Source organism: Lagopus muta, chromosome 1 (genome assembly GCF_023343835.1).
Source record: "Lagopus muta isolate bLagMut1 chromosome 1, bLagMut1 primary, whole genome shotgun sequence".
Lineage (NCBI taxonomy): Eukaryota > Metazoa > Chordata > Aves > Galliformes > Phasianidae > Lagopus > Lagopus muta.
Genome location: NC_064433.1, coordinates 6,423,238 through 6,440,777, shown reverse-complemented (window position 1 = coordinate 6,440,777; position 17,540 = coordinate 6,423,238). Strand labels below are relative to the sequence as shown.

At 42.3% G+C, this 17,540-nt stretch overlaps 2 protein-coding genes across 6 annotated transcripts in view; one reads left to right on the top strand and one right to left on the bottom strand.

Annotated features, from left to right (window-relative positions):
• Positions 1–3,676, bottom strand: part of CDC123 (cell division cycle 123) — a 36,855-nt gene extending 33,179 nt beyond the window's left edge. The window contains exons 1-2 of the mRNA XM_048963233.1: positions 3,503–3,676; positions 1,943–2,014 (exon numbers count right to left, since the gene is read on the bottom strand). Coding sequence (XP_048819190.1) covers positions 1,943–2,014; positions 3,503–3,576 — 146 coding nt within the window. The 5' untranslated portion in view covers positions 3,577–3,676. The remainder of the gene's footprint in view (positions 1–1,942; positions 2,015–3,502) is intronic.
• On the top strand, positions 3,665–16,920 carry NUDT5 (nudix hydrolase 5). 5 transcript variants are annotated; one of them, XR_007380217.1, is made up of 10 exons: positions 3,665–3,759; positions 9,784–9,892; positions 12,110–12,177; positions 13,292–13,344; positions 14,034–14,141; positions 14,666–14,761; positions 15,108–15,209; positions 15,596–15,652; positions 16,282–16,335; positions 16,586–16,920. XR_007380217.1 is itself a non-coding variant. In XM_048963297.1 (10 exons), the coding sequence occupies exons 2-10, from the start codon at positions 9,830–9,832 to the stop codon at positions 16,589–16,591; spliced, it is 594 nt and encodes a 197-aa protein (XP_048819254.1). In that variant the 5' UTR covers positions 3,665–3,759; positions 9,784–9,829; the 3' UTR covers positions 16,592–16,920. The 5 variants fall into 5 exon arrangements, 4 of the variants coding, with proteins under 4 accessions (XP_048819254.1, XP_048819248.1, XP_048819259.1 ...); XM_048963297.1 differs by having other exon boundaries at positions 15,596–15,639; XM_048963291.1 differs by having other exon boundaries at positions 15,596–15,639; positions 16,282–16,920.
• Positions 16,921–17,540: the final 620 nt, after the last annotated feature.

Genomic DNA, 17,540 nt, shown 5'->3' with positions numbered 1-17,540 from the left:
TATAATTCCACAGCAACTACCAACTGCTGATCTCAGAATGCTTTCCTAAGAGGATTAAGCCTCAAAATCTCAACAAAGAAAACCAGAGCAAGCCAGTACAGAAAAACTGAAGACAAAACACCCCAACATTGGACTTGCACCCTGTCCAAAACACTGGGATTCTTTCTAATGAAGAAACACTTTCTGCTCTGAACACACCATAACCCAAGCTTTTCCACACCCTATTAATCATTCTTTTTGATCTTTTCTGTACTCACGCAGTACCACTAACTTGTTTTTTTAAAAGATCAGTTTAAATTATGCTTTGCCTTCACACTCCTTTTCAAGCCAAAAAAAAGACCTGAAAATTCAAGTTTCAAATGCTGACCCATAGACTGTTGGTTCTGAAAACAAAACACCCTCACACTTTGCTCACAGAAGATCCTACTTGAAGTGGTTACGCAGTCATTAGCTTCCTCCTGGAAAGTTCCTTTTTCTACACAGATGAGATGTGCTGCTGTACACATTAGCAGCTCTGGGAGAAAGCATTTGAGTGCAAATACTCCCTTGAAATTTGAAGTGACTTCTGAAGCTTTTTTTTAGCCAATAAGACTGAGTGGTCTTAAGGCAGAAGAAGAACAAGAAGACAAGTTAGCATAGCAATCAGGTTAAGTTCAAATCTCTGCAGCTAAGTGCTGCTAGCAAAAATTCAGTTCTTCAACAAGCCACATTTCTGCAGTACATTCTTTAATGCACTTTCACAGGGATCAAACTGTCCATTCACTTTTTGAGATCTAGAGCTCAGATCAGAGGCTCACTGAGGTTTAAAATTCACGACAGCATTGACTGTAAGAAGATCACATTGACTTTTAGCACTTCTAGCTAAGAATGTTCAACTCAAGAGAAAAATTAGGTTTTAGGAGGGAATTTTAAATTGGAATTATTTAATATAACTGAAGTCAATTATACAGATGTCCATTATTCCACTGAGATACCAAACCTGTTCATACAGCACAGCTGTGAACTCAGAGCATCTGTTTCAGCTTTTCTGAAGTCTGATTACAAATTAAATGGCTGTTATTAAATAAATTACAATGTTCTGCAGAAGGCAGCAACGCTGCTTCTTATCCAAAATGGTTTTAAAGATAATTCCCACTTTTCACCTTTACAAGGCGTTTAAATAGCTTCAATTTTGTGTGAATTGGCTCCTGAGAAATTAGACCTAGCTCCCTTATATGCACAGTCTAATTGGTTGCTCCGTGGAAGACAAACTCCTCTGAGTCTGGTTACCAGCCAGATGCATGCATGCAATAATCATTTTATAAGGGAGTTATATGGTGAGATTCTAAGCCAAAAACAAAGAATAAAGCCTGGGTTCATATAAGTTGTTTTTCATAGACACCAATCTCACTCTTCATTCAGGATGTTAGCACTGGTATACAGGCAGTACATTCAGCCTCATCATATGCACTGATTATAGGCAAGCAAATGATTATATCACATCAGTAATTAGTAAGATTTCATATTTGATTTACATTATTGAGAATTCAACTCAAGTAAGGACACTCCATCCCTGTATGAGGCTGCAGGCATGGGAATGCTGCAGCACTGTTCAAGGCACTGAGCTGCAACCAACTGTACCAAAGCAACCAAACACCTTCAGGATGGGCACTGACACCTGAGAACTGTTAGACCCTGGAAGGACAAATAAGAAGAACTGCCCCTACCTAGTCTGGAATCACACACATCGTATGGATTTGGGGATCTGCATTAAGCATTAGCAAGTAAATTTTACTAATAGCACTAGTTTGTACACACACGTTCACACAGTACAAGGTTTACTGCAGTGAGATGGGTCAAATTTACAAAATTAATTATGTAAGTTACAATAAGTGAACACAAATATCATTGTTACAATAAAAGAGCACTAATACTTGCATGGTGGACAGTAAACACTCTTTACCTTCCAGAAACCACAAGCGTTCCATCATCCAGCAAATATTCTTTCACATTCTCTGGTAGGGGAAGTATGACACTAGGAAAAAAAAAAGAAAAAAAGAATTACTTTAATAATTTATTAATAACATCACTTACTAAAACAGTTAGATAATTATTTTTTAATGGAACATACCATAGTAGTTCGCTTTCTTCTCTAACACTATGAAAATACAAATTTCTATTGCTTCCCCCCACTTTTTCCCTTTCTCCCTAAAGGAAAGTATGGGAGAAAGGCAGAATTTTTTTAATGAAATGAACAAAACCACTCTAACTTTACAAACTGCTAGGAAATACAAAGAAAAGATGTGTGGACAGTGCAGGGGGACAACATGTTGCTCAAAATAAAGTTCTTCCGTCGGAGATGCAAATCTAAATTTGTCTATATCAACATAGTGTTCCAAATATTATAGAACCCTTTTAATTGGAATGGATACCCAAAGGCCATCTACTCCAACTATCCTGCAATGAGCAGAAACACCTACAGCTACATCAGGTTGCACAGAGCCCCATCCAGAGCCTAACCTTGAAAGTCTCCAGGGATCGGGCATTCACCACATCTCTGGGCAACCTGTTCCAGTGCCTTGCCACCCTCACCAGGAAAGACTTTTTCCTTGTATCCAACTTAAATCTTCCTTCTTTAAGCTTGAAACCATTTCCCCTTGTTCTGTCACCACAGACCCTGCTAAAGACCCTGTCCCCTTCTTTCTTACAGCCCCCCTTTAGATCCTGGAAAGCCGCTCTCAGGTCACCTCACAGCCTTTTCTTCTCCAGATTAAACAGCCCCAGCTCTCTCAGCCTTTCCTCATAGGAGAGGCATTTTATCGCTTAGATCATCTTTGTAGCCCTCCCCTCCAGCAGGTCACATCTCCCCTGTACTGAGGACTCCCCATCTGGATGCAGCACTCCAAATGAGGCCTCACGAGCACAGGGCAGTAGGTCAGGATCACCTCCCTCGCCCTGCTGGCTTCTTTTGATGCAGCCCAGGATACAGTCGGCTTTCTGAGCTGTGAGGGCACACTGCTGGCTCACATCCAGCTTCCCATCCACCATTACCCCAAGCCCTTATCAGCAGAGCTGTGCTCCATCCTTACATCCCCCTTCTCTTACTACCAGGGTGCTGCCACAACCCAGGCACAAGACCTCGCGCTTTGCTCTGTTCAACCTCACGCGGCTCAGCTGGGCCCGGCGCTGCAGCCCGCCCAGCTCTCCGGATGGCAGCCCGTCTCTGGCGGTGTAAACACGCACGGCTCTCACTAAACGAAATCACAGACCGAGTTGGGAGGGACCCCAACGCTCAGCTGGCTGCAGCGCGCCTTGTTGCCACCCACTAAAAAGGCAGCAGATCAGGCCGCCAGAGCCCAGCCTGGCCTTGACCGGGCTGCCCAAACCCAGACGTCGGCAAGCATGAAAATTCATGAAACGATTAAACATTTTGATCACTGAGTCGCTGCCTTAAGATCCGCCCAGGCTCTCCTTGAGTCCTACCTTCCTGACCGCCAGCACCGCCCCGCTCCCAGCCCCTCACCTGCGGATGGTGACGGCGCGGAACAGCGGGTACCACACGGAGAACTGGCAGCGTGCCACCTGCTCCTTCTTCATCCTCTCCCGCAGCCCGAGCCGCTCTTTTCCCCGCCGTTCCGGAAACTCCCGCTTTCCCCGGAACCTCTTCAGCCGTTCCCGGAGCCGCCCGGAGCTCTGCCGGCTGCGCACACGCCCTCCCGCCCCGCCCCGCCTTGCTCGCCGCCGCCGCCTCGCCGTGCAGTTGTGAGGAAGACGCTGGCTGTAAGCCCCGTGCCCTCACGCCAAGGCCAGCTTGCTCCTTCTCATTGCTTTCCTTAAATCTGAGGCTGTCCTCAGCTCTCCTAAGATTCCACTAACCCAATTCTGCTTGTACAAACCTGCCTTTTTCTCTCCATTTATTTTTTTTTAATCTGTAGGGCAAGGGCCGGTTAATTATCCCTGCTTTATTTAGTCCTGAGTGGTGTGTAGCAGTCACCCACACGGCTCAGTACAAGAGCAGAAATGAAGCGTTTCTCCTGCTGCTTGTCTTTCTCCTGTCAGCTTCTCACCAGTTGATTCTGTTATTAGAAAGGTTTTGCTGTAATACAGCTGCAGCTTGGTAACAAATCAGTGTGTGAAAGTCACTCTGGTCACATTAGTGGTTTGTACCTCACGTGCTGTTGGATTCATTGCTTGTAACCAGCACATCATGGTGTGGGTTGGAAGGGAGCTGCAGGATGGTGTTGGATCACCTGGATCCAAGTCCTGCTGTGGGCTGGTTGAAAAGAGAGTTAGGAAAGGTAATCTTCCCGCATCCCTAAAACCTCTAGGTAGGACTGGAGTGGTAAATCCCCCCCACTGTAAAGGGGGGGGAAAGCAGGTCCAAGACCACCTCGTGAGACTGAACGTGTACGAGTCTATGGGGCTGGATGGCGTGCATCCCAGGGTTCTGAGGGAGCTGGCTGAGGTGGTTGTTGAGCTGCTCTCCATCGTATCTGAAGTGTCGAGGCAGTCAGGTGAGGTCCCAGATGACTGGAGGAAGAGTCACGTCACTCCCATTTACAAGAAAGGAACCAAGGAGGACCTAGGGAACTACAGGTCAGTGAGTTTCACCACTTGCCTGGGAAGATTATAGAACAGATCTTCCTGGAAGACATGATCACACGAGGAATGAGTGTGCGACTGAGACAGCCAGCACAGCTTCACCAGGGGGAAGGTAATGCTTGACCAGTCTGGTGGCCTTCTATGGAGTGATGGCATTAATAGACAAGTAAAAGGTGACTGATATCATTTACCTGGACTTGAGCAAGGCCTTTGACACGGTCCCCCACAGCATCCTTATCTCCAAATTGGAGAGATGTGGATTTGATGGGTGGACCACCCAACAGATAAAAAAAAATTGGTTAGAAGGCTGCAGACAGAAGGTGGTCATTGTATAATCAGTGAATATACAGGTGTTATAATTACCAAACATAAGAGAATTTGGCTAAGCAGATTATTATACCAAAGAAAGAATAGATAGAGTGCTTACCCTTGTCTGGGGCTTACTGTATAAGTCCAAAGGATGAATGTCCAGAAAGAGATCCTTTCTTACTGGTAGTCAGCTCTTAAATGGGTCTAGGAGAGGTGGAGCCAGGCTCCACTCCTTCCAGCAGCACAGGTGAACTGCCTCCACCTGTGCTCCCAGAGCTGACTCATTGCTCGCCTCAGGTGATCAGAGGTTCAGGCCATGATTCAGCAGTTACCATACAGGTCATCAATTGCTCTATATCCAACCCTGGCCGTTCTGTGATTCTGTGAATCAATCCATCTGCTGGGAAATGGATAGGCCCCAGTAGCTTGGCTACTCTGTGAGCTGATTCACAAACCACAGCTGGTTTTAGATCTTAACGTTTGTGAAGGGTAATTTAGAAACTGATGTCAAAAAGATGATGCTTGGAAGGCACTCGCCCAGTAAGGGAACAAGTAATGAGCGTGAAGTTATACATTTCATAACAGTATGACTCTTTCAGGTCTGAATTTGAGCCCCACGTGGTGTGAGCGGAACAAGTAGCATAGTTTGGAATAATACAGGAATAATAACTATCAAAGTCATCAGAGAAGGTAGAAGCAAGCCAAGCTTTTCTTCTCTAATTTTTAGTTCCAATACTATCGATTCATGCTAAGAGGTTGGTAAATGTGGACATTCTAATGTATTCTTAAAGTTTTACTGATAACTGTTAAATATTGAAATTTGCAGATCATAAGTCAAGTAATCAGGATCCTGCCTGCTGTGTCAGCTGCATTTTTAACTGAAATGCTGCAATGGTAGTTTTATGAGAACCTTCCTGTTTGTGGGCTGTGAGACAACAGCTGTTCTGAAACCTCAGGCAGGGATTTACATTGCAGATTTAGGTACAATTTTCACTTGCAACAAATGTTTATGAAAAAGAACTGTGCTGCCACTTTTTCCAGGGCACACTTGGCTTATGTGAGATAGCAGAATTACAGCCTTAGACTTAACCGAGAGATATTTCAACTCTCAATTCTATATTCAGTTGGATTTGAAAATACATTATATGTTTTTGTTAGATCTCTTTAAAATGTCACTCATATGTGGAGTTATTGCACCCACTAGTGGAAGAGATCAACACCAGGTAATGTGGTACAGATGAGTCTCATTTTTGCCTATTTTAGATTTTGGTGCTATTTCATATAAGCGAAGCTGTCTTCAACAACTTCTTGTAATTTTAGTCACAAGTTAGTCCTGAATTTGTCCACTGCAGAGAAGAACAAGCTGTGTTGAAAAGAGCTTCTGGTATGAGATAAGGTCCTTGGATGTATTTGTAATTGATATAGTAGGTATTCATGCAGTTATACTAAGCACTAATAACGCTGCATGGGGAGGGTGGGAGATTTTGGATACAACTGTGGCCATCTATGTTTGAGAGAGTGATACACTGATGCTGGCAAGTCAATGTAGAAGTACTATGATGAAGAATGGAATGGGATTTCCTTTGAGAGGAGACTAAAAGAGGAAGACTTATTCAGTCTGCTAAAGGAATAGTGATATGGTTCACTGTGCTCTTTTTGACTGGTACATATTGTCAATCAAAAAAGCAGTAATTCTTTCCAAACACTGGAGATCTATTTTTTTGTATTTAGGGATGTGATTTTCTTTTCATACTGTTGAAACTGGATACTTAGGGCATCACACAGGGCCTAGCTGGCTGCTTCCTGTAGACCAGGGAACTCTAAGAGCCCATTTGCTGGGCTTATTTTGCATGTGTTTGGTGGAAATCTTGATACTGTGTGTTAGAGTCACAGCAAGATAATATGGTTATTGTCCAGCCACATCTCTTAGGTGAGGAGGGCTTGATAAGTTGTGGCTTAAGAACAAAACAGCTAACTGTGAACTAATATAAGACAGACACTGTAAGAAAGTGAGGTTATAGAACAGATTTTCATAGCAGTAGTAGAACAGGAAAGCTACATAGTTTTAAGCTTTGCTTGTTAAAGAAAGGTTCATGCAATGTTTTTGAAATGACAGAATTTGATTTAATTAGTCAGGGTTCCTTTACAAGCTGTATGATACCTAAAGGCAATTTGAAAGCTTAATGGCCACCCTGATGGACTGCATCCAACAGTCTTAAAGAAGAGCTTCCCCTGTGTACTTGGTGAGGAAATGGATTTATATACATTCATTTTAATCCTGCTGATGAAGAGAAATATTTTGTACTATCTACTCCACACTACTTTAAAGAATTAAATACAAATCTTGTATGTGAGAAAGGTGATGTAGATTCATGCTTATCAATGTCTTACAGATGAACAGAAACCCAGACTTGCAGGCCACAACCTTCTTGGGCAAATGCATGCACCCCAACACCTCCCAACGAACAAAGGAGCCATCCAGACTTTTGGCTGTGGGGTTGCTGTGACATGGGTGCAAATGTGCCTAGCTTTCTTTTGAGCAGGTGGCCAGGTTGTGAGAGGAAACCACCAAGCAGCATAGTATCCAGGAATCTGAGGGAGATTGACCGTGCAGTGACACGGGCAGACTGACAGCCCTGTCTTAAGTTCATGGAAGGGAAAGAAGCGAATCCAGCTTCCGTCTATGAGAAGATAGACTGCAATAACAAGCAAGATGAGGAAGACTGGACTCATTTCTGCTTGGAGCAGAACAGATGGAAGGCTCTGGGACTGAAAAAAAGCAGAGGGTGCCAGTAACAGTCAAGACCCAGGAAAGGACAACCATATGAAGTTGATCCAGCCAAGCACCTATTACTAGAACCAGTGCCACCAAAAAAGGCAAAGGTCATTAGTAACAAAGGATCCTCACTGAGAGGCACTGAGGCACCCATTTGCCACTTGGACAACCTCTTTAGAGAGGTTTGCGACTTGTCAAGGGCCCACATTTGTGATATCAAGTGGAATTTATCAGGCCTGAGAAAGCCAGAGCACAGGAGCTCTCTATTCCCCATACATAAAATAAAGCAGGAGAGGCAGGAGGCCAGCATGGCTGAACAGGGACCTGCTGGTTAAACAGAGGAATAAAGAGGAAATACACAGGCAGTGGAAGCAGAGATGTGTGGCCTGGGAAGAGTACAGAGATGCCATCCAGACATGTAGAGATGAGATCAGGAAAGCCAAGGAACAGATGGAACTGAGCCTAGTAGGGATACAGTAAGTAACAAGAAGGGATTTTGTGGGTACATTGGTCAGAAGAGAAAGGTCTGGAAGAGTGTACTGCCTCTGCTAAATGAGAAAGGGGTGCTGACAAAAATGGGCAAGAAGGCTGAGGTTCTCAATGGTTCTTTGCCTCAGTTTTCACTGGTAGTCAGGCTTCCCATGTCTTTCATGTCTCTGAACTCACAGGTGAGGTCAGGGGAGCAAAATCCCTCCCACTGCAAGAGAAGAGCAAGTTCAGGATCACCTGATGAGACTGAATGTGGGATGACATACAGCTCAATGTCCTGAAATAACTGGCTGATGTGGCTGCCGAGCCACTCTCCATCCTATTCAAAAAGTCGTGACACTCAGGTAAAGTCCCCAGTGACTGGAAAAAGGGAAACAACAGTCCAATTTTTTTAAGAAAGGGAGAAAGGAAAATTCAGGCCAGTGAGCCTCACCCTGTGCATAGGAAGATCACAGAGCAGATCCTCCTGGAAGTTATGTTAAGGCTCATGCAAGATGAGGAGGTGATCTGGTGGCCTTTTAAGATGGAGTGATAGCATCAGTGGACAAAGTAAGAGCAACTGATGTCATTTATCTGAACTTGTGCTAGGACTTTGATAAGGTCCTACATAACATCCTTATCTCAGTGATGGAGAGAGATGGGTTTGCTTGGTGATTAATGCAGTGGGTAAAGAATTGGTTGGATTGTTGTAGCCAGAGGGTCGTGGTCAATGGCTCTGTGTCCAGGTGGAGGTCGGTGATGAGTGGTGTCCAGCACAGGTATATTTTGGGACTGGTGCTCTTAAACATCCTTATCAATTACATAGATAGTGGGATTGAATGTATTCTCAGAAAAGTTGCTGATGACACCAAGCTGAGTGGGGTGGTTCACAAAATAGAAGGAAGGGATGCCATCCTGAGGGACCTGGGCAAATTTGAAAAGTGACACACAAGAACCCGATGAGGTTCAAGGCCACAAGCAGAGTGTTGTACTTCAGTTGGGGCAGTTCAGACAGGGAGAAGAGCTCATTGAGAGCAGCCCTGCAGAGAAGGACTTGGGGTTCTGGTGGATGAAAAGCTGGACTGAGCCAGCTGTGTGCTCTTACAGCCCACAAGGCCAACTGTATCCTGGGCTGCATCAACAGAGGAGTGGCCAGCAGGGAGAGGGAGGGGGTTGCTGTGGATGCCCCAACCCTGGAGATGCTCAAGGCCAGGTTGGATGGGGCTCTGGGCATCCTGAGCTGGTGGGAGGCACTCAGCCCATGGCAGAGGGGTTGGAACTGGACAGCCTTTAAGGTCTGTTCCACCTCAAACCATTGTATGATTCTATGATTGACAGAGCACATCTCTGAGCAGAATGAACCAACTCAGCTAAAATGGACCCACTCTGTGTGTCTGAACTTTGAACAGTTAAGGCAGGTATCTTCAGCCAGTACAGCTACTCTGTAGTTGATAGGACTATTACCAACCATGTAAGTCAGGGCTTTGATCCAAATTTCCTTTGAATCAGTCAGGTGGAGCTGAAAATGTGAACTGCACATGCTGTCACATGTTGCTAACTTTCTCTAACAAGTTTCATTTGTTAATTTAGAATGCAGAAATGAACCTTTTAACTTTACTCTGAAAGCAAATATTGACTTTGTTTTATAGTAGACTGGACTTTGCACAGGAGGGGAAAAGCCTGGCATTCCTGAAAATGGCAGCTGAGACATCCACACAAGTTCCAAAAACTGCTAAGCAATCCGTCCTTAAAGAAGAGGTACAACATGTTTGGTTTTGACACATTGTATTGCTAAATAACAGTTATTCGAGACTGATCAAAGTGTTTGTGAGTGCAGAATAAGGAATGTGATAGTTGTTAGAGGTTTGTACAATCTGTTCAGAGGAAGTACTTCTTTCTGAAGGTCGAAGAGCATTCAGGTATTTGTAAGCTTCTGTTTTTGTTTTTTTTCTGATTTTACAGTTGTTTCTTGTATTGTCTGTTCAGGCTGTTGTCAATGTCAAGAAATAATGCTGATACCTCTGCTAGACTGTAGAAATGGGTGGATTGTGAAAATGAGCCTTGTTATCTGTTCCTCTAAGATGAGCCACAGAGAGTTGCCTTAAAATTTACAGCTATACCTTCTTTCACACTTTCTGGGAGGATTTGAATTGAGATGATTGCTTTTCTAAGGATGCTGATAAGGACATAGTAAGATATTCTGAAAATGTTGTACTTGCACCTTACCTTCACAGAATCAGAAAATATTTGGTCCTCAGAAAGGAATTCAGAGGAATTTCTGTGTGCTTATTAGGAGCATTTTCACCTTTCATTACCAATTTTTGTTGGACCTTGCAACATGCTTTGTTTCAGGTCACATAATAATTTTATGCTTTTTTTTTTTAATCATACCTCTCTTCCTTCATATTTCATATGAATATTTCATTTCATAGAATATTTCATTCTTCAGAGTCATTCAGAAGTTTGTTATGAGGTCTTACATATTCAAAATGATTTATCTTTTCTAGTAATTTTCTGGGCTTTCTTGAGGAGAATGTTTCTGTACATCTTCAGCATCTAAATGGTTTGATGTCAGAGTATCTTCTTGCATGAAAGCAGCTGCTGATCTTCCACCTGCTTCTGGGAAGCCACAGTCTGTGAGCAAAAGATGACATTCTTTGCCTATCAAAGTAATAGGTGAAGCAACAAATGTAGCTTATTTTAAAACTGAGTGTAGCTCACAGAACACCCTGGAAAGTGCCATTAGGCCCCAGATAAAGAATTTTGCAAAGCAAGAGTTACGCTTGTAGGCCAGCTTCTAAAAGGTTTTATTTGTGCACCCAACAGTATGGGTGATAATAAAACCATTTTTCTTCTAGAGACACCTGTCAGCTTTCAGGTTTCTCACCCTGAAGACAGTGAGCAGGAAGGGTTTACCTGACTTTAGGGGACTGCAGAACACTTACCAAGTAAACATTTATGCTGCGTGTCCTGTAGTACTTTTTAATTATTTCTCCATGACAGCAGAGGACAAAAAGCTGTGCTTAAAGAGTAGCTGATTAAAAACACAATGCTTCAACACTGCTTTGTACACATAAAATCTACATTTTTTCCTTCAGTTGTCTTTTTGGAGCTTGGCTGTGTCTGATTTCTTGCAGCCAGTTCTTTCTTTCTCCTGTCAGACTCCAGAATCTGATTTCAGCTATTTTCCCCTTTCTCCTTAGCAAATAGGAACTTGGTGATGGAGCAGTGATTTGCCAGTTCTGCTGAGTGCTTCAGGAACATGAGGCCGTGACCAGTAGTTCTTTTTGTTTTCTGCAGTGTTTAACAAAATAAATTATAAAATAAAATTCAGTATTACAAAGTATTTGGCTTTATTGTTCGTTCAACTGCAGTATATGGACAGCCAACAGGAAACGATTTTCATCTCTGTCTTTCGGATAAGAGCTGCATCACGTACTGCATTTCACTTCTAGGTGTTCTTTTGGTTGATGAACCTCTCTCTCAATTTAGGTTCATGATCCACATGGCTGCACGTGTCCCATTTGCTCTTTGTCCTGCACTACAGGGTGGAAACGTGCCTATCACATGAACAGCCTTTGGGTCTTAATCCTTTGCTACAATTTAATGTTGTGGGGTTTTTTGTTGGTTTTTTTTTTTTTTCTGTTTTGTTTTCCAGAACTTCTCTTCCCCTTGCTAACACATCCTGCATTGCTATCAGCGGTGTTTCTAGTTACACAATAAGAATTCACTGAAATGTGGTTATAGAAGTTAAAGGAAGTTACTAGGCTTATTTTCTATTCCAATTCAAGAACTTGGCATAAATGCTTTTTCCCAGCAGTTACAGGAAGTTGTTAAGTGTTCTTGCATATGTTCTGATGCTGAGATTTTATTTCCAAAAGAATTATAATAAAGTTGTGTTTTCTCTCTCTCTAAACCCAAGTATCTTTGAGATAAATCTCACAATTTATTTTAAAAAGAATGCTTTATTTTTAGGTAATCATAGAAAGAAAATGGTTGAAGCTTGAGGAAACAACTTACACTGATGCCTTTGGTAAAACCAGGTAATGGTCTTTCTGGATCCTCTTCAGATTCCTGTAATGTTCCCAGTTCTGTGGGCCAGCCAGAATAGGAACCCTACAAACCTATTCCCCAACACATGGCAATCTATTGTGCAGTTCCTTTATAGTTCATCCTGTTCAGAGAAAAAAGTCCTTCTCTAGCAGGCATGCTAGCATGTGGGATCATATTTGGCTCCTGAATCTTTCAGGGCTCGTTAGACCTTCATTTACCTTGCATTTCCAGTTCCTTATACAGATGCTGTACAGAAGCAAGTTCTATCAGTGCAAATAGACAGAGAATCTGTCCTTTGGCTTTTCTGGGATCTCATTAAGGGCTTCATTTTCACTGCTGATGGTACAGGACCTTGCATGCTACTGAAAAGTTACTGTTTTCCTGTATGTTATCAAGCTTGCCCAGTTCTTTTGTATGCCTTAGTTATGCCATATTTATCTAGATGTGACAAGCTTTATTTTACCACCCCTTAATGTATTACATTCTATCTTGATTGCTTTCTCCAGTGCCTCCCTATTTATCAGCAAAGTATCCTTTTAAGAAATGGGAAAGACTGGAGCTTTTGTGAAAGGATTTTTATAGCTGATGGCTTTTTGGAGTTTACTCATTCCATTGATTATTTTGAGAGAAAAGTTTGTCTTTCTTTCCTGTGTGCTTCTCTTGTTCGAGTAAGTGAGCTGTGAGTTCAGAGTTACATTATAAACTCTATAAAAGCAAGATAAAAGAATGAATGTGGTCTTTCTTCAAAACTAACAAAATCTGGCATGTTAAATACATAAATTGCTCCATCTTGCACTTTTCCAGGATCACTTTTATATGATTTGTTCTGTGACAGTCATTTGTGTCTTTCCATTATGTTTAGTGAGCCTAAGCAATCAGCAGGTATCCATTTTCTCTCTCACTTGTGTATGCAAAACAAAATTCTATCACAGACATCTTCCATGGCCAAACAGGACAGGGGTTACCTACAGCCAGCTGCTTTCCTGCTGGGCCTCACTGAACAATGGCATGTTTTGCTTTCTGATTACAACTGCAAGGATAGAAGACAACTTACAAAACATGGATATTTTTAATCTATCAACCTGTTTTCTCTATACTGAACAGAACTTGGGAAACCGTGAAGCGTGTTGGCAGGCAAAAGAGTGTTTCAGCTGATGGTAAGACTGTGGTGACGTTTGTTTCTTTGTTAGCATCTTTTCTTGTGACTGTTCTGATAAACTCACAGTGCATCCTGAGAGCCAGTATGTGAATAAAAAGACAGCTCAGCAGGGCTTGCAGGATAAGCCATAGCAGTGAGCAAGTGTGCTCTCCTGAAATACTGACTGAAGAGCTCAGCAATCAGAATCTTGCTGCTAGGAGTGTTTTCCCAAGATCACTGTATTCACCTGATGAGAACTGCAAAGATGTGATGGATGCCCTGGTGCACACCAGCTCACAGACTCATGAATTGGGTTTGCTGTAGGGGCTCAGCATACAGCACTCTTCAGGCAAAAGATGGACATAAATCAGACATGGAAGGAGTGTAGGAAGGGGTTCCATCCAGTGGTTTCCAGACAGTGTCTGCAGGTGAGACAGTGCCTCTCAAGCTACTGGGGGGCTAAGGATAAGTCTTGCTTAGCACACTTCCCTCTAGTTGGCTGAGATATTGTGAGGAACCCATTTTATCTTTCATTGTGCATGGTACAGAGTTTAAATTCATAATTCAGGATAACAGAGCAGTGATCTAAATGTTTGCCAGCCTGATGCTAGTGCTAGTGTCCTTAGGTTCACTCCTGGATCAAGCATTAAATGCTCGCTTTGTTGTACTCAAATAGTACATGCTTACATCTTCTGTCACTGCTCCTAGGTGTGGCAGTGATAGCTGTGCTGCAGAGAACTCTCCACTATGACTGCATCGTCCTAGTGAAACAGTTCAGGCCTCCAATTAATGGCTACTGCTTGGAATTTCCTGCAGGTAAGTGATGGAAACATTCAGTCACACAACACTGACAGTTAACTGTGTTTAGATGTGCTGGGAGTTTCAGTCTTTATTAAGTGGTCTAGCCAGAATTCAGAATGGTGATCTGTAGCTCAGTGTGCTCTTCAGCACTATTTAATAGCGAAACATACGGAGGGAATGCAGTTCATTTTAGGAGATTAGAGGCATTGTGCACAAGTTTGGTAAGAGAATATGGCATCTTCCTCCTCTCCTCTTATCTGTAAGAGCCATAGCACTCATTTTCTTTCCCTCATGAGAATACTAATGCCATCTTATGGGAAGATAGCACGATACTGTAGACAGTCACTTGAAGACGTGAGCAGCAGCAATGATGAGTCCAGGAATTTGAATCCTTCCTAAAGCCTCAGTTTCTTCCTATGTAAAAGTAGGGTAACGGGGACATTTCACCTCATTTGTAAGCTGGATTTGATCTCAGAATAGTGGATACTGTGGGTAAGTGCTAACTGTTAAATTGTTCTTGTGTTATTATTATCTCACAGGCCTCATTGAGGAAAATGAGACTGCAGAAAGTGCTGCATTGCGAGAGCTGGAGGAAGAAACTGGCTACAAAGGGGAAGTCATTGAATGTACTCCAGGTCTGTGCTTTTCTTTTTTTCATTCCATCCCAAAGCTAATTCTCTCTGATGGATGATACAAAGCACTCAACCAAAGGAGAAAAAAAAAAAAAAAACTCCTCAGAAAACTCTACAGAAATGAACAGAGTTGTATCCCATGGCTGTACCAATGAGGCTTTGGTACTTGATGAATCAGTTGCTGAGCTCCTGCAAACGTACAGGACTAAAGGTTGACCTTTACAGGGAAAATTGTTGCTGTTAACAACGATCCCTTACATAACACTTGTGATTCGGATGGAAGTTATTTTGTAAAATAGTGAGATGCCTGGCCTCTGCTTTTGGAAAACAAATGTCTGCTTGTTTGCAGCACTCTGCTTGGATCCAGGTGTGTCAAACAGCACAACACACATCGTGAGCGTTACCATCAATGGAGACGATGCCGTGAATACAAGACCCAAGCAAAAGCTTGGTGAGTTCTGTACATTTAGATGGAAACTCTTAGACGAGAACAGAAGGTGTTTAATGGAACTACCTACCACCATATCCTTCTCTTCCATCCTTGATGATTTAGACTCTGTAAATAAAGTCTTCAAATCATACCCTGCAGCACAGAGAAGCAGACCCATGTTTATTTGCTAAATTCACAGGGGATGCCTAGATGTTAAATGTAAAGTATCAGCTTATCCACAGCAAGAAATTTAGATGTTAAACTTTAGTGAGTGCCAAAAGATTTTCCTTAGTTGTGGATTGACCCTGGAAGTAACTATGCTGTCATTCAGTCAGGTAACAGAATGCTTCTGAGCTGTAAATGTATTTCAAAACCCTTGTGTTGTTTGTTGTTTTTTTTTTTTACAGATGATGGAGGTATGTCACATAGCTGTGCTCCTGGTAACAGGAAGGTCAAGTGTGTTTGTATTTTTTACTTAGAAAATGTCAGTTAAAACTGTGGGGTTTTTGGGCTTGGTTAATGTCTTGACCCAAATCAAGCATGCACAAGACTGTCTATGGCCTAGATGTGAAAATTCCTGTGACTATTATCACTTCAGTTGTATTCAAGTATTACAACAGAGGCACCATTATCTCAAGAAATACAGACTGAATCCTCAACAGCTGTAACTCAAGCCCAGGTGTAAGCAAACATACTCACCCGCAGCAAACCCTTTTTCTTTAGAAACTCTGCTGCTGTGGTCTTCAAATGCATCTAAAATCCCTTCCTGTGCCAGTTCAGCCAGACAGGATTCCAGTTTGACAGACTTTCCATTCTCAGGAGAAAGTCTCCTTTTAGAAAGGTTCTCACCTTCCACAGCTGCCAGTTTTTTTCCCTGTTTATTTCTGACAAATCTGTTAATGATCCCAGTCACTGCCTTCCCTCTGGCACTGAGCTTTTTAATGATACGTAGAGGTCCACAGCTTTTAGATGGTGATGAGCATTAAGCTAGTTTTTTTTCCTCCTATAGGTTGTAAGAAGTAGGACACTAAGATAGACATCCTCTACTGTTCACTGCTTTAGAGGTGTTTAACGATTTCTTCTTCTCTCCTAGAATTTGTGGAAGTTATTTCACTTCCAAAGAACGACTTACTGCAGAGAATCGATGGTAAGAGCTTTCTGACATTAAATGCACTAACTTGAGCTTCAAGTAACCATTAGCATCTCTTCTCATAGCTCTTCACAAGTCTATATCTTAAACAAAAAGATGCAGGAGACTTGACCCTACGACAGAATTACTGGGAGCCTGAGGTGTTCGCATGAATAATCCCATTCACCACTTTAGTAATGGACGTAGGAGTTTGTGGAAAGTTGTAACTGCATCTCATACTTTCTTTTTCTCTTCCCTTGCCCCTCAGAACTAGTAGCAGAAGAGCATATTGCAGTGGATGCCAGGGTTTATACTTATGCACTGGCCCTGAAGCGTGCAACAGAGAAACCGCTCCAAGTTCCTTTCATGAAGTTCTAAAACTTCACAGTAATAAATATAGCTGAGAATCCTCCAGTCCAGATGGCTTAGAAGTGTAACTCTTCTTGTAATAAAGGTTCCTTACTTGTAGAGTAAAAAAAATACTTGTAGGAATGATTCTGATATTTCTACCTGGAATGAACTGACGGAAAGCATTTCTTCTAACTGTTTAGTCTATCTAGCCTTGACAGAATAATCAAAATAAAAATGCTGCTTAATTTTCAAGATGACTCATTTCTGATTATTGACCACTCTGCTGATATTTCAGTATAAGAAAGATGCTTAAGCAACTGTATTTGGTGTGGTAGCAACACCTGTTCAAAATGAGAGAGAAAACAGGAAGACCACATTATGCATTTGTGCCAAGTTAAGTGGTAAGAGAAAATGAATTCACCGGATCCAAGCACTGTTTAATCTAAGAAAACAGAGAAACTGACAACATTGGTGATGGGAACAAAACATAAATTGGAGCAAACTAGAATGGAGCCAGGTAAGGGATGCTGTTGAAGGTAAGGGATTAGTAGAAGAGCCTTGCAGTTCTCCAGTTCCCTTGGGTATATGCACACAGCTAGGTTGCACTTCAATTCAATCTAATCACTTCTATGTAAATTACCTGCCCAGCAAACCTTCAGTGCAGTCACCTGCTTTTTATTACCCAAACAACCTCCACAGCTTAAAGGTTAGAAACTAAAAGTCACCATAAGCATGTGCTAATATCAAACACTGTCTCTGAAATATACTTGGATGAACATGCGTAATTAGGAAGATTTTTCCTAACTCAGAAATTAAGTAGAAATGTTACGAAAGGTTTTCTGACTTTCACAAGCAGCACCACAAAGGTGCTT